General features: G+C 37.7%; 1 protein-coding gene across 2 annotated transcripts; it reads left to right on the forward strand.

The window, feature by feature from the left end:
• Window positions 1-381: 381 nt before the first annotated feature.
• On the forward strand, window positions 382-16,734 carry LOC112049422 (synaptic vesicle glycoprotein 2B-like). Of its 2 annotated transcripts, none has more exons than XM_024087295.2 (10): window positions 382-713; window positions 1,680-1,901; window positions 2,420-2,582; window positions 7,069-7,250; window positions 10,138-10,322; window positions 12,296-12,456; window positions 13,310-13,487; window positions 13,938-14,212; window positions 15,333-15,460; window positions 15,698-16,734. In XM_024087295.2, the coding sequence occupies exons 1-10, from the start codon at window positions 692-694 to the stop codon at window positions 15,763-15,765; spliced, it is 1,584 nt and encodes a 527-aa protein (XP_023943063.1). In that variant the 5' UTR covers window positions 382-691; the 3' UTR covers window positions 15,766-16,734. The 2 variants fall into 2 exon arrangements, with proteins under 2 accessions (XP_023943063.1, XP_052744377.1); XM_052888417.1 differs by lacking the exon at window positions 382-713 and adding an exon at window positions 743-806.
• Window positions 16,735-17,002: the final 268 nt, after the last annotated feature.

The raw sequence follows: 17,002 nt of genomic DNA on the forward strand, positions 1-17,002 counted from the left end.
AAATGTTAAATTAAAAGTTACCTAATCCGTTAAATAACGATTAACGGATTAACGACTTAATGCCCAGCTATGTTTATATATAATCGAAAATTACACTTATATTTTCAGTTTTACCTACACACGGATGATTTAATTGAAAAGTTCGACTGTCAGTTAAAAAGGCAGGTCTGTGGCCAGTAAAATTTCTGCACGGTATGACGTTCTATTCTAAATATGATCTGTGACCGCCATCTTGGCGCAAGTATGTACACATACATTTAGATAAGAATATCTTGTCATTCAGGTTTCAGGACCAGTTTAGACACTTGTTAGGTATAACCAAAGCCCGGTTCATATATTTTCATTTTTATTTTTATTCAAGTCAATATAAAATCTACAGACAACAGGCGCAACAAACGGATTTTATAACTCTAAAACAAATGCAAAAAAAAAATATTCGTAAATAATTAATATTATTTATTATTAAGTTTGTGCTTAGTGTGATTAGAGAGCTTAGAAGAACCGCATGTGTTCTTCACGTGTACATATGAGTATTAATTAATTAATTGATTAAGTCGTAATTCATGCAGTGATATTTATATTAATAATAAATAAATGTACCTTTATGGAAGTGTGATTTTATTGAATATTAAAATATAAAAATATATTTATTAAATCAATAATATTGTTGTGGATTTTGAATGCTAGAAAAATGAAGCTGTTAGAAAAAAACGGTAAGAGACTATTTTTTTTAATTGATTTTATAAACTTTAGGAGTATTAATTAATTAATTGATTAAGTCACAATTCAGCTGTTAGAAAAAAACGGTAAGAGACACATAAACTATTTTTTTTAAATTTATTTTATAAACCTACATCTATAGCCAAGGATCTGTGAATGGATCCAAGGATTTTTACAATTGATTACTATCAAATTAATTTTCCGTGAGTTTAGTAAACTTCCCTCCTATTAACTTATATAAATAAATAATGAGGTTATTAAAGTTGTTACTAGCCAGCTTCTTTTTACTGTTGCTTGATGAATAGTTAAACTTAACAGCCACAATGTCCTACAAATTGCGTACATTATCACATTCCGATGTTTAGAAATTTTTATTACCAGATTCGTAAATAAAAAAGTTGAGCGTCTTATCAAGATGAAGCTACTCAAAGAAACTTAACTTGATTGTAATCAATTGTAAAAATATTCCATGGGTCCTGGGCGTCTATAATTATCAATACTAATATTATAAAAAAATAAAGTTTGTGGAACTGTAGGGTATCTACTGACCCGATTTCGAAAATTCTTTGAGCCACGATAGCCCAGTGGATATCCTCTGCCTCCGATTCCGGAAGGTGTGAGTTCAAATCCAATCCGGGGCATGCACCTCCAACTTTTCAGTTTTGTGCAATTTAAAAATTTTAATATCACTTGTCTCAAACGGTGAAGGAGAAACATAGTGAGGAAACCTCACCATACCAGAGAATTTTCTTAATTATCTGCGTGTGTGAAGTCTCCCAATCCGCATTGGGCCAGCGTGGTGGACAATTGGCCTAACCCCTCTCATTCTGAGAAGAGACACGGGCCGAATATGGTTTGATAATGATGATAATTTATAGGGATGTAGGCCTATTACTGTAGTAGGCCGTTAAAATAGGCTTTTAGTGATGATGACTGATATAGAATTTCGTTTGTTACAGGTCAAGCTAGCAAAGATGGAGACGCGATGAAGATTCTAGAAGACGCATTAACGCTGTGCAAATTTGGCAAATTCCATTACTTGCTGCTCGCTGCTACTCTCTGCTCTATCTTTGCTGTCATGTTCATCTCTACTACGACATCATTTGTCCTTCCGGTAGCAGAATGTGATCTCAAAATGAATATGATGTATAAAGGATTGATGAATGCAATACCGTTTTTTGGTAATTGTTTTTTTTAACCACTGAAGGAAAAGGAGTGTTTTAAGTTTGACGTGTCTGTCTGTCTGTCTATGGCACCATAGCTGCCGAAAGAATGAAGCGATTACAATTTCTTTTTTTTTTATTAAAGGTGACTTAAGCGCAAGTGTTCTTAGACATGTTTGATGAAAATCGGCTAAGCAGTTTAAAAGTTGTGGAGGGTGAAATTGGGGAAGAATAACCGAATGTCTGCAATTATACTCGACGAGTCTCAAATGAAAGCGCACTAAAAAAAAATTAATGATCGAGAGTGTAATTAATTCATGATCTACGGGGTATTTTCAAAAATTTAAATTTTATGTTACATTTTTATTTTGTTTTAAATTTCCATCCAACTAGTCGGAAAAGACTGTGTTGTGAGTGGATACGTTAATAGTCCAACGTGCAACCAAAATATAACTAATAATGACACTTTAACACGACTTTTATATAAACTTGTGTTTAGTCAACTTGACCTTAACCTACGTCATTCTCTTTTTCAGGACAAATAGGCGTAAGTGTCTTTACTGGGTTTTTAGCGGATACGTTTGGTAGGAGAAAGTTTCTGATAGCCGGAAACTTTGGGATGTTTATTGGAACTGTAATCGAGGGATCGAGTCAGAACTATTGGATGATGTTGTTCATTAAACTTACTGAAGGCATATTGTAAGTACCCAATTTGAAATATTTAGTGCCACAGCATTTTAGCCACTATTATGGCTTCTTAGCATTCGCACGAGAGTTTTTTTAACGGACGTTAACCTTTAAGAGCGCGCAGCGTGTCGGTACGATATGGATAAATGGAGACGCCGAATTATGACTTTCACGTGAGTGAAAAGCACGGAGCGATTGACGCGCGACGCAAATTTTATGACGCCAAAACCATTTTTACCTAATTGCAAGAAAATTAAACAACATAACGAAAAACAAAATGGCCATGTTCAAGATATATACCTAATTTTCTATACAAAATAAAAATTTAAGAAAATAAGTTTGCTTTTCCTGAGATTGAAAGCAAAATGTGAGCAAAACATGTATTTTTCAAAAAAATAAACTATCGAGAAAAGTTTTACAAATTGTGTATTTTGTATACTCATAACGATATATAGCACACTTTGAAATATCATTTACTCAAATATCAGGCTCCTAACTTTTCCAGAATCTGAGATCCAGAACCATTTGTAACCACCTAATTACATATTGCATACTCTTAAGTATGGACGTGGAGTCTCACAGGCTACTCAATGTTTGAATTTTCTTCATCATTATCAACCCATATTCGACTCACTACTGAGCTCGAGTCTCCTCTCAGAATGAGAGGGGTTTCACCAATAGTCCACCACGCTGGCCCAATGCGGATTGGCAGACTTTACACAAGCAGAGAATTAAGAAAATTCTCTGGTATGCAGGTTTCCTCACAATGTTTTCCTTTCGCCATTTGAGACACGTGATATTTAATTTCTTAAAATGCACACAACTGAAAAGTTGCAGGTGCATGCTCCGGGCACGATTTGAACTCACACCCTCCGGAATCGGAGTGAGAGGTCATATCCACTGGACTAGCCTCTTAGCCTGATAATGAAGCTTTCTATTGGTGAAAGAACTTTTTAGATCGCTCCAGCTCCCGTAGCCAAGTGGCACGACGATACTCTTTCTACGATCGCTAACGCTTCGAAAACCAGAAAAATGTATGGGAATGACAGATCTTGATCACGTGACCTGTCGATAGCAAATGTCATTCCCATACATTTTTCTAGTTTTAGAAGCGTTTGCGATCGTAGAAAGAGAATCAACATGCCACTTGGCTACAGAGGCAGTTGTTTTTGAGGTTATTTCTTACATAAAAAACTACAAAAGAAATCTTTCCTCTTTATAATATTAGTCTTTATATTATTTTCGCCTTTTTACCATCGCACCGCAAGACATCGGGTGGGTTTTCATCCCTATGTTGTAGATGTCCCTAGGACCCGTACAAAACGCTTTGCGTCTTCTTTTCTCATACGCACGGCTAAGGTTTGGAATACCCTTCCCAAGTCTGTGGTTCCTGAATCTTATAACTTGGGTTTCTTCAAAACAAGAGTGAATAGGCACCTTCTAGGCAAGCGTGTCCCATCTTAGACTGTATCTACACTTACCATCAGGTTAGATTATGGTCAAACGCGAGCCTATTTGCATTAAAAAAAAAAAGTGTAGAACATCTTTAGCATTTATTTAAATTTATACTAAAATTTCCGTCTACGAAACACATGATTAATTACTTATATTAATAAGTTTTCAATGATATTCAAAAGTGTCAACAATAATAATAATTAATGCAAATAACTCGATAATTATTCTGACAACAGGTTCGAGGCATTTACCAATAAATCTTTTAAAAATAGATATAAGACTATTTAAATCGTAAGCAAATATCGACAAGTATTCTTATAATAAGAAATAATAGAATTAAATAATACCTTTTAGTAAAAAATAGTAGGCAATAGTATCATAACTTGTTTTACAAGCTTTATTTATAACTTGAAGCCTCCTTTTTGTCGGCCTCCGTGGCGCAGTGGTATGCGTGGTGGATTTACATGACGGAGGTCCTGGGTTCGATCCCCGGCTGGGCAGATTGAGGTTTTCTTAATTGGTCCAGGTCTGGCTGGTGGGAGGCTTCGGCCGTGGCTAGTTACCACCCTACCGGCAAAGACGTACCGCCAAGCGATTTAGCGTTCCGGTATGATGCCGTGTAGAAACCGAAAGGGGTGTGGATTTTCATCCTCCTCCTAACTAGTTAGCCCACTTCCATCTAAGACTACATCATCACTTACCATCAGGTGAGATTGTAGTCAAGGCCTAACTTGTAATGAATAATAAAAATTTTAATAAAAAAAATTCAACCGACTTCCAACTCAAAAATTAACCTAAACTAAAAAGCAAAAAATAACATCTTACCTATGTGCTACCTTCTGATCAGTTTCAAGGCGGTGCCAAGCCAGTGACGTTTTAATTCAAGCCGTTTAAATTACACAATTTCTTCTCATGTTACAATTACACAAGTTCTTTCAGAAACGGCTATAATTAAAACATGACACTGGATTGGCACCGCCTTCAAACTGATCAGAAGGTAGCACATAGGTAAGATGTTATTTTTTGCTTTTTAGTTTAGGTTAATTTTTGAGTTCGAAGTCGGTTGAATTTTTTTTATTAAAATTTTTATTTTTTAATTTTTAGTGTTAGCACACCTAACTGAGTGTGAATAAAAATTAATGAGCAATTAGTTGAAACGTATTTTCTTATGATAAGTATCTAAGTCCTACAATCCCAATTTTAAAAATACTACCTTAACTCATATACAAAATTTCACTCCCCCTTTATCCACACGTAATATGAATATTCAGAAAAACGTGAAAGGTGACTGTCCTCCGTCTTCATCATCAGACCCCCTATGCAGTCACAATCCATATGGGTGAAAAGTTCTCATCAATATAAAATTTATCAAGTCCAAACACAAGGTAGCTACTGTGAACCGTCGAGGAGTTCCCTTAACTCTCCTTCATCTTCATCACCAGACCTCTAATACAGTCACAACCTATCCAGGTGGAAAGTTCTCATCAATACAAAATTATCAAGTCAAAACACAAGGTAGCTACTGTGAACCGTCGAGGAGTTCCCTTCACTATCCTTCGTCTTCATCACCAGACCTCCTATACAGTCACAACCCATCTAGGTGGAAAGTTCTCATCAATACAAATTTATCAAGTCCAAACACAAGGTAGCTACTGTGAACCGTCGAGGAGTTCTCTTCACTGTCCTTTGTCTTCATCATCAGACCCTTAATACAGTCACAACCCATCTAGGTGGAAAGTTCTCATCAATACAAATAAATCAAGCCCAAACAGAAGGTACCTGCTGTAAATCGTTGACGAGTTCCATCGTCTGTGTATCAGCTCCATCATCAGACCAACTCCAGACCTTCATAAAATTGTAGTGGTTTAAAATACCTTATGGAAACACTAACAAACGCACTAGCCGTCTCTACGATTTTCGAAAGTTCCTCTCGATTTCTCCAGGATGCCATTATCAGATCCTGACATGAAAAAAATGGGACCACCCTGGAATCAAACCCTTTAAAACAAAAAATAATTTTCAAAATCGGTCCACAAATGACGGAATTATCGCTGGACATACATAAAAAAAAAAAAAACATACTAACAGCCGAACGTAGAACCTCCTCCTTTTTGGAAGTCGGTTAAAAAAAAAGCAGTTGTGTGTTTTTTTATTCTTGGACTAACGGATGCCCGCGACCTTGTCCGCGTGAATCTCGGTGTAAACTTTCAACACCTATTTCACCCCCATGTTTTATTTATAATAAGTAGTCCACTAATCATTTTACAAAAGTATAACTCAAAACGTGAACGATTTATATTTAAAAAACTTCAACTCCTTTTAAACCCTTTAGGGGTAAAATTTTGATAAAAATCTTATTGAAAATCTGAATTACTTTATATTTATTATTTTTGTACATGTCGGCGAGTGAGTTATTTGATCGGTTAGCAAAATCTACGTTAATTATTGTGATAATATTAGAATCAGGTTTTCAAGTAATTGGGATTTAATTATTTGCTGTTTAAATAAATAAGACTGTAAAAGCTTGATCACGTGACTCTCTTCAAATAGCCTCGCGTAGTTACTTAGCCGATACAAGCAGAGAAGGGGAGCGTTTACATGTTGTGAAAGGAACCTTTAACCCTGCTATCAACGGGTTGCTAGTCCGTGATTTCGCTCGTGCTTGACTCTCTGCAGTAAGATATGTGGTCGTTTAGGTAATGATCGATAGTGTCCGCGAAAAGTATAAATTACCTCTTTTAAGCGCCTCATTTTTCATACGCTTGTAACACATATAACAATATTACCTATTTAGTAAATCATTGCCTATATGGTAATATGAATGGTCCACCCGTAATATTTACACGAAATCTATATTAATATTATAAAGAGGTAAAATTTGTAAGTTTGTTTTTTTTTATTCTTTAAATGAGGTAATCTTCGGAACTACTGATCCGATTTCAAAAATTCTTTCATAATGTATATAGCAAAACAACGTTTACCGGTTCAGCTACTAACAACATGTGCGATTTTTTTTTAATTTTATGTCTTTTGTATGTTACAGAGTGAGTTTGGGTTTTTGCGCAATATCAACTATGCTTTCTGAGTTCACACCGTTTGCTGTAAGAGATAGAGTACTGCTTGTGTACTCAGGTTTCGCCTCATTCTCCCTGATCGTGGCTGCAGTACTAGCCTGGGCGGCTCTACCCCTCCCTATACATTGGGTTATATGGGAGGGATACTTTGGTAAGTCATGAAAAGCCAAAAGTATTTTTTTTTAATTAGTAAACTAATACAAGCATTTTCAAAACGTCAGGTAATTTTCATCATTATCAACCCATATTCGGCTTACTTCTGAGCACGAGTCTCCTCTCAGAATGAGAGGGATTAGATTAATAGTCCACCACGCTGGCCCAATGCGGATTGGCAGACTTCACACACGCAGAGAATTAATAAAATTCTTGTGTATGCAGGTTTCCTCACGATGTTTTTCCTTCACCGTTTGAGACACGTGATATTTTAATTTCCTAAAATGCACACAACTGAAAAGTTGGATGTTCATGCCCTGTACCGGATTCGAACCTACGCCCTCCGGAATCGGAGGCAGAGGTCATATCCACTGTTTATCACTGCTCAAGTCTAGAATGGCTGAACCAATTATAATAGGATTTTCACTGGAATATAGGGGAGGTTATTGAGCAATATGTAGGCTACATTTTTTTTCCAAAATTTCTCCGGTATTTTTAATTATTTAGGAAAAACTGCGTGTTAATGAATACCCTCCAGATAGATGAGAAATCATTTTGGTAGTCGGGTAATTAATCTTAGCAGGGCCTGCTTAAATAAAATAATTATTTTTATTTGCCTGGCTCTAGAAATGATAATGGCGAGACAGAAATAAAAGTAAATAATAATTTACCTGCACATATCTGTATATTATTAGAAGGACGAGGTCACGTCAAATATTTAGATAGAACTTAATTTAAATAGCGACAAGCATAATGGAATTATAATAAAAAACCGGACAAGTGCGTGTCGGACTCGCTCACCGAGTGTTCCGTACGTAGGATCAATATTAAATGGTTCAGGAATCGAATTGCGAAGTTTATAGTTGATTACCAATAGTTTTGAGATTATTTCTTGTCTATAACAATGTCATTTGCCAATTCTAATAGTTCTAGTTTGACGGGAAGTACACAATGAGTTTTGATTAACTTAAGAGTGTACAAATATGAGTTTTTTGCGCAATAAACGACGTGAGTACTAAATGCTAAATATACTTAATTACACGATACTAAGCCCCAAAGTAAGGGTATAGCCTGTATTATAGTTACTAAGATAGCGGACTATATCATATTTATTTACAACAACAACGTATAAATACTCGTATATTATATTTATAATATAATATATACACCCAGACACTGGAAAACAGTATGATGATGATGATGATGATGATGATAATGAGTATGGGTCATTATCATCATCATCATCATCATCATCATCATCATATCAGCAGATGGACGTCCACTACAGAACATAGGCCTTTTTAGGGACCATGCTCATCACACAAGTATTTTACAGCTGTGGTAATCGAACCCACGGCCGTGGATGCAGAATGCAGGATAACTACTAAAACTACCCTCTGCGCCACGCGGCCGTCAAAACGAGTAATGTAATGATTATACGGTTTAAGAATTCCGTTTTTTCTTTTGAGGCACGGAACCCTAAAAATCGAAGAGCCTAATCCATATTAATATTATCTACTTATAAACGCGCCAGGAAGTTTGTCTGTATTTCTGTTATATTTACATAATTAACTAAATAGCTAAACCAAGTTAATGATTTTTAATTTTTACCGAGAGATTGTTTTTATTTCATTCCAACTATCTCCTAAATATCATCATACTATCTAGTTTTAAAAGGCAAAGTAATATCTTTATCGCAATATTCGAATTGTTTTTTTTTTCACCTCAAGTCTATAGCGTCTCGCAGTCATCGTGTTGGTTTTTATTTAATTCACCTATCTAAAAACACTTGAGTTTTTAAGACAAATCTAACTATATCTTAATTATGTAAGTCAGCGGTTTGGAATATGAGGCAATAAAGAATATTACATACATACATACGGATCGGGTAAAAAAATAGTATGAATATGTATATTGAGAGCCGTGATAGCCCAGTGGATATGACCTCTGCCTCCGATTCCGGAGGGTGTGAGTTCGAATCCGGTCCGGGGCACCTCTAAACATTCAGTTGTGTGCATTTTAAGAAATTGAATATAACGTGTCTTTAACGGTGAAGGAAAACATCGTAAGGAAATTAAATATAACGTGTCTCTAAGGTGAAGGAAAACATCGTGAGGAAACCTGCATACCAGAGAATTTTCTTAATTCTCTGCGTGTGTGAAGTCTACCAATCCGCATTGGGCCAGCGTGGTAGAGTAGTTGGCCTAACCCCTTTCATTCTGAGAGGAGGACTCAAGCTCAGCAGTGAGCCGAATATGGGTTGATAATGTTAAATTATTTCGTCTATAAAATAGTAAAAAAAAATTGTTTGAAAAAATACTTTTTTTGGGTTCCTTCCTTACATATGCAAAGTGAGGATGAATTTTTTATCGTCTATCCCATGGTGTGGGGTATGGTTATCGGTATTTTTGTGCACCGGGTATTAAAATGCTAACTTAGTCGACGGAACCCTACTTTGCGCACTTGGCTGGTTTTTGAATTGGAATGCTGCATCCCTGCCGTGTTCCGTACGCTCTATCTGCCTATTATTTTTTAATTTGATTTTGACGGCCTCCGCCGCGCATGGGTATGCGCGGTAGATTTTCAAAACGGAGGTCCTGGGTTCGATCCCCGGCTGGGCCGATTGAGATTTTCTTAATTGGTCCAGGTCTGGCTGGTGGGAGGCTTCGACCGTGGCTAGCTACCACCCTACCGACAAAGACGTACCGCCAAGTGATTTGGCGTTCCGGTACGATGTCGTGTGTAAACCGAAAGGTGTGTGGATTCTCATCCTCTTCCTAACAAGTTAGCCCTCTTCCATCTTAGACTGCATCATCACTTACCACCAGGTAAGATTGTAGCCAAGGGCTAACTTGTAAAGAATTAAAAAAAAAACTGTTTTTTAGAATTGCACGCGTGGAACGTTTACCTCTACATATGTTCAATATGGAGTTTACTGGCGTTCATTCTGTATTACTATTTACCGGAGAGCCCGAAGTTCCTCCTGTCGCATGGCCAGGAGAAGGAAGCCTTGGAAGTACTCAAAACTATATACAGTATGAATACTGGGAACGATCGAGATTCTTTTCCTGTAAGTTCCTTATCTTTATTGGCTCGTTTTGAAAAATCAACGATGAATAATCATCCTTAAATACCTTACCTTATCAGCCGATAGACGTCCACTGCTGGACATAGGCCTCATCCAGCCAGCATCCAGCATCCAGCGGCTCCCTGCAACCCACTTGATATCCTCGGTCCACCTAGTGGAGAGTCGCCCAACACTGCGCTTTCCGGTGCGGGGTCGCCATTCCAGCACCTTGGGACCCCAACGTCCCGCCCATTGCCACTTCAGCTTCGCGACTCGCTGAGCTATGTCAGTGACTTTGGTTCGTCTGCGGATCTCCTCATTCCTGATTTGATCACGCAGAGAAACTCCAAGCATAGCTCGCTCCATCGCCCGCTGAGTGACTTTGAGCCTTCTAATAAGGCCCATAGTCAGCGACCAAGTCTCGGATCCGTATGTCATCACTGGCAACACGCACTGATAGAAGACTTTCGTCTACAAGCACTGAGGAATTTCGGACGAAAAGATGTCGCGGAGTTTCCCGAACGCTGCCCAGCCGAGCTGGATTCGGCGATTCACCTCTTTCTCGAAATTGGACCTACCTGACTGGACTGTGTCCTAGAATTTCGCCCATCACCATCAATCATCATTATCAGCCAATGGACTTCCACTGCTGGACATAGGCCTCTTGCATGGACCTCCAAGCATAACGGTCTCGAGCCGCCAGCATCCAGTGGTTTCCTGCGATCCGCTTGATGTCCTCGGTCCACCTAGTAGGGGGTTAACCTACGCTGCGCTTTCCGGTGCGGGGTCGCCATTTCGTATTATTTGGATGAATAATATTATTTTGTATTTCTGAGAGCCCAATCTAAGTGGCAACAACCCAGTCCTGCTAAAAACTCTATAATTATGTAAGTTAGCTATCTCCATTAAATCTTATCTTCATAAACAAAATGAAACGACTAAATAAGGAGTTGTAGCTTGGGGGAAAATGTCGCGAAGCTGAAGTGGCAATTGGCGGGCACACTAACGACCCCGTACTAGAAAGCGCAGTGTTGGTCGACTCCCACCAGGTGGAGTGATGACATCAAGCGAATCGCAAGGATTCGCTGGATGCAGGCGGCTCAGCATTGTGATGTTTGGAAGTCCCTACAAAAGGCCTATGTCCTGCAGTGGACGTCCATGATATGATCATGATGGGGGATAATGGATTCTTCCCAAAGCATGGTATGGTTATTATTGCTGGAGCATTAAAGGATCTTATAAGGGGAGCCTGGGAAGATATAAGTTGTCATCAAAGCTAAGCACTATACATATTTTGAACATAAGGCTATCAAAGTCCCTTAACATTTTTAAAAATGGCGGTCAGACTTACTATTGTATTGCAGTAAGGACAATACAAAGATCTGTATCTATTATTTCTCTTTAATATGACTTCATAATGTACATTCAGCGGCATTTGACGGCCTCCGTGGCGCAGTGGTATGCGCGGTGGATTTACAAAACGGAGGTCCTGAGTTCGATTCCCGGCTGGGCACATATCTTAATTAGTCCAGGTCTGGCTGGTGGGAGGCTTCGGCCGTGGCTAGTTACCACCCTACCGGCAAAGACGTCCCGCCAAGCGATTTAGCGTTCCGGTACGATGCCGTGTAGAAACCGAAAGGGGTGTGGATTTTCATACTCCTCCTAACAAGTTAGCCCGCTTCCATCTTAGATTGCATCATCACTTACCATCAGGTGAGATTGTAGTCAAGGGCTAACTTGTAAAGAATAAAGAAAAGCGGGATTTTAAGTATTTGTATTATGGCGTGTTTGGTGCAAAATCCAGTGATTTGCCCAAATATAATAATGTAGTGTCTATTTCATGAAATCTTGTGGTGCCTTGCCTCCTTGCCTCTTGAAAGTTGTACCAGGTTTTTTCATCATTAGGTTCCTTGCAAGTTGATTTGGATGTTAAAATGTGTTATTGCTGATAAATAATTTATTAATATATCTTTCAGATAAAGTCATTCAGCACATCTGGAACTCTCAAACCGACTGACGCGAAAAGTCTCAAAAAACAACTGCGAAGCGCCCTGAAAGAGGTGAAGGAACTCTTTAGGAGACCTCTACTTTATAGACTACTGCTGTCCTCATTTATTATTTTTGCGGGACTTCTTGTGTAAGCCGATTTTTTATTTCCTATTATAAGCGTGAAAGTGTGTTAATAAGGATGAATGGACGAATGCATGGGTGGGTGGATGTTTGTTGCTCATTAAAGCCGCAATTACTAAACCGTTATGAATTTATTACCTACTAGCTGACGCTGCGCGGTTTCACCCGCTTGGTTCCCGTCCCCATAAGAATACGGGGATAATATATAGCCTATAGCCTTCCTCGGTAAATGGGCCATCTAACACTAAAAGAATTTTTCAAATCGGACCAGTAGTTCCGGAGATTAGCGCGTTCAAACAAACAAAAAAACTCTTCAGCTTTATAATATTAGTATATATTTAGAATGGAGATAGATTATACCCTGGCATGACTCATGGACAACTTTTGAAAAAATCCTTAGTTCCCGCGAGATTTGCGACATGATAGTATGAATGTTTGTTACACTTTCACGCAGAGACTTTTGAGAACCAATTTAGCTTAAATTTGGAATCAAAAAAGATTATACCCTGGAATAACTCTTTTTTTCATACTGGAAATCACTAGAGTTTCCCTGGGATTTGTCAAAAACCGGTGGTTTGTTTGATGGAATGTTAGTTAAGAACGTAAAAACCGTTTTGGCTGTTATTTGGAATAGATACGATTTAAAGAAGAAAACTTTTTATATGATAATCGAAATCGAAATTAATTTTGAAAAACGAATGAAGTGAGAAGAGGGAGACCAGAGAAGGGAGGGTTGAAATATGTGAAAGAAGGTTAGTGTGTAAAAGGTGGAGATGATAAAGCTGATGGATAATAATGGAAGAGATTGACTTTGCCGACTTTGATGACGTAATGATATAAAATCTTTATTATTATTTCAGGTTCACATCATTCAGACTTTGGTACCCGCAGATATCCACAATAATAGAGAACTACAGCAAGAACAATGGGGAGTCAGCGAGTTTCTGTGTGATGATCACTGATTATATGGAAGGACTAAACAAAGGGCAGTCTGTTGATGCAGTGAAAAATGCTACTGAACCGGGTATATGTATACCGGTATGTTAATAATATTTTAATATTTTCTTATCTTAATACTAGCTGACGCTACGCGGTTCTACCCACGTGTTTCTCGTGGCGTGGTGGACATTAACACCTGTCATTCTGAGGGGAGGCTCATGCTCAACAGTGAGCCGTATATGGGTTGTTATTGATGAAGGCAAATGGGAATAATGGTATTTTAAAAAAAATGGATAACTAGCGGACGCCTGCGACTTCGTCAGCGTGGAATTCAGTTTTTCACAAATCCCGCGGGAACCATGGATTTTAACGAGAAAAGTAGCCTATGTGTTATTCTAGAGTAAAATCTATTTCCATTCCAAAATTCACTTATATTAGTGTGACGTGATATTCTTTAACAAAAAGAAAAGAAAATGTATAATGATGAATATAATGTACAACCTGAAAACACATGAAAACTATGGATTAAATTGCACCAATCTTTTTCAGAAACTGAGCGGCAGTGAAACGTACATGAACGGCATAATATTAGGGTTCGTCACGCTAATATTTGTAATGATAAGTGCCTGCCTCGTGAAGAAAGTCGGGCAAAAAATCCTCATGTTCGTAATCCTGATACTATCCGCTATATGTTGTGGCTCATTGTATTGGACTTATAATTCCTTGGTGATTGCTGTTCTTATGTCAGCCACTTGCGGACTGTTGCAGACAGCGCTAAGTCTACAATACAACCTTTTTGTCAGAATTTTTCCAACGACGTCACGGTGAGTTCCATAATTCACATTTTTTCAATAGGGTACTTGACTCATATCAAATTTACATGGAATAAGGGATCCAAAATATATGGATATTTTTTCATAAAAGTTACGGATTTCTTAAAAAACATGTACCTATTGTTTTAAATTTTCCAAATGTCAAAAATGCTGTCGTCCATTTTGTGACGTCACAATGTTACATGATGTTACTAAACGTCAAAGTAATTGTTAACTAATATTATTGTCAAACGCTCCGTTTCACTTCAAAATCACAAAAACAAACTAAAAAACGAAAAATAACATTGTACTATATGCTACTTTCTGATCACTTTGAAGGCGGTGCCAAGCCATAAGTGACGTATGAATTACAGCCGATTCTGAAAGAGCCACGGGAAAGAACTGTCTTTAAATCCTAAAAGTTTATGATTTAATCGGCTTGAGTAAATGCATTACCGTGTTACTTTGCATAATTATTGAACCGATTTTCATGAAAATTAAATGGGACCCATCTGGAAGTATATACGAGGAGATAGGGATACTCTTTACGAGGTAAAAAAAAAACATACCATCGAATTGATTTACCTCCGTTTTTTAAGTTGGTTAATAAAATATAGTCTTTATTGAATCGTCGTCATCAACCCATATTCGGCTCACTGCTGAGCTCGAGTCTCCTCTCAGAATGAGAGGGGTTAGGCCAATAGTCCACCATGCTGGCCCAATGCGGATTGGCAGACTTCACACACGCAGAGAATGAAGATAATTCTCTGGTATGCAGGTTTCCTCACGATGTTTTCCTTCACCGATTGAGACACGTGATATTTAATTTCTTAAAATGCACACAACTGAAAAGTTGGAGGTGCATGCCCGGGACCGGATTCGAACCCACACCCTCCGGAATCGGAGGCAGAGGTCATATCCACTAGGCTATCACTGCTCTTTATTGAATGGTCGTACCTAATCAGTCATCGAGGTTCAACAAATAAGTACAAAATTGTGTACGGAACCCTCGATGGGCGAGTCCAACTCGCACTTGTCCGGTTTTTTTCAATAGTCCTTGTTTGCGATATCTAAAGAATTGATCGATTTTGTTTTGTATGTAAATGCATTATTTTTACATTTTTTTTTACAGAACTTTGGCTGTTTCAATAATTATGTTAATCGGTCGGTTCGGATCTCTGAGTGGCAATATTTTATATCCGATATTGCTGAATATGGGATGTATGGCTCCATTCATTGCTACCTCTCTTGTTGCGCTAGGTATGAAGACATTTTTAATCCATTTATAATATGGGTATCAAAAATTAAAAAGTTGATTGAATAAATGAATACATATTTTACTATGACAAAGTACATATTCAAGATGGTCGAGCTTCAGGGAGTCGGGGTAGTTTTTAATTTTTAATTTTAATAAATATATTTATTTGTACCAAAAACTTACCTAAGTATGTGTAAAACGAAACAGAAATAAAATTGTTTACATTTTCACATTTACAGGTTTGGCGGGGCTTGTTTACTTTCTGCCGAATGTAAACAAGGAGAATAAAGAGACTGGCGACAAGTGAACATAATTTTGGTTTTTGTACAAACTGCTTAGTTTCATAAGTAATAACTATATGACAACTACTTCTTCCCACCTTTTTGAACTCCCTATTTGATAAGAGTAAAAGCTCATTAGATCCACCATAGAAAATAGACGCCTGGCCGACGACTTAACAACAGAAAACGCTCCCTAAGCAATACAATCAACTGTTACACAGCGAACAATCAAAATATGTTACTGAGCGGATAGAACCTCGGTTAAGTCAGAGTCGCACAGTCTCACAGGGGACGCTTTCAGATAGTCGTTCCACCCTCCCGTCTTCTTCTAGCCTTTGGGCCATTGCTGAGCGTCTGGACTCTCCTAAACACTCAATTAAGGAGCTCCAAAAGGAAAATCTTCCTTCTTTTGCAATGAAATGAAATGAAATGAAAATATGCTTTTTTGCACACGACATAGGAAGCAAAAACAAGATACAAATTATTATTTACTGCCCACCTTTCCACCAAGCCTTCCCTTGTTAGGTTAGTATTATTTTATATAAACTTCTACAGTCATTACAGCAACTCCGTGGCTTTACTGGGTGAGGCAACGTGTGCCATGTCGCTCTAATGTGCTATTAACTTATACATTAGGATGTATCCAAGTTTATTTGTATGTAATTAAAATGTTATAACTGTGATAAGACTTATGTTTTAATAGCAAAATCAATTCATGTTTTTAAAGTCCTACCGCTCAGAGATTGCGTTTTTAACAGGACAATGTGTAATTAAACATGTTTGTCCCATTCGCACGACCTGTCAGAAACGCAATCACTGAGCGGCCGGAGTTTACTGACAAGCACAATTGTTCATCTGGTACATAATTATCTAAACGGTATAATAATGAACAACATAAACGAGTATTTCTTAACTCTTATTACAGCATTACTCGCAGTATATAGATAAAATTTCAACGGAGCAATGTAGACAAATTATACAGCTTTGCTTACACATATCTTAGTTTTATTTCTACATGCAGGTATCAGTGGCCAAGATTGGAATTTTGTCAAAAGTTACCCGATTTGGTTTCTCATAATTATATCCATACACATATTCATTACATTATTGAATATGTATGGATTTGTTTTATTCGGTAACCCGGCGGGAATCGGCATGGACTCTTCGCCGCTGGTAGGTAGATACTTACTCCAATGTGGTCACATCTTTATCGCCCTATTCTCGAGGCACTGTCCTACTTTGCCAGTAATTACAGTTATCTAA

Source organism: Bicyclus anynana, chromosome 22, assembly GCF_947172395.1.
Source record: "Bicyclus anynana chromosome 22, ilBicAnyn1.1, whole genome shotgun sequence".
NCBI classification, from domain to species: Eukaryota; Metazoa; Arthropoda; class Insecta; order Lepidoptera; family Nymphalidae; genus Bicyclus; species Bicyclus anynana.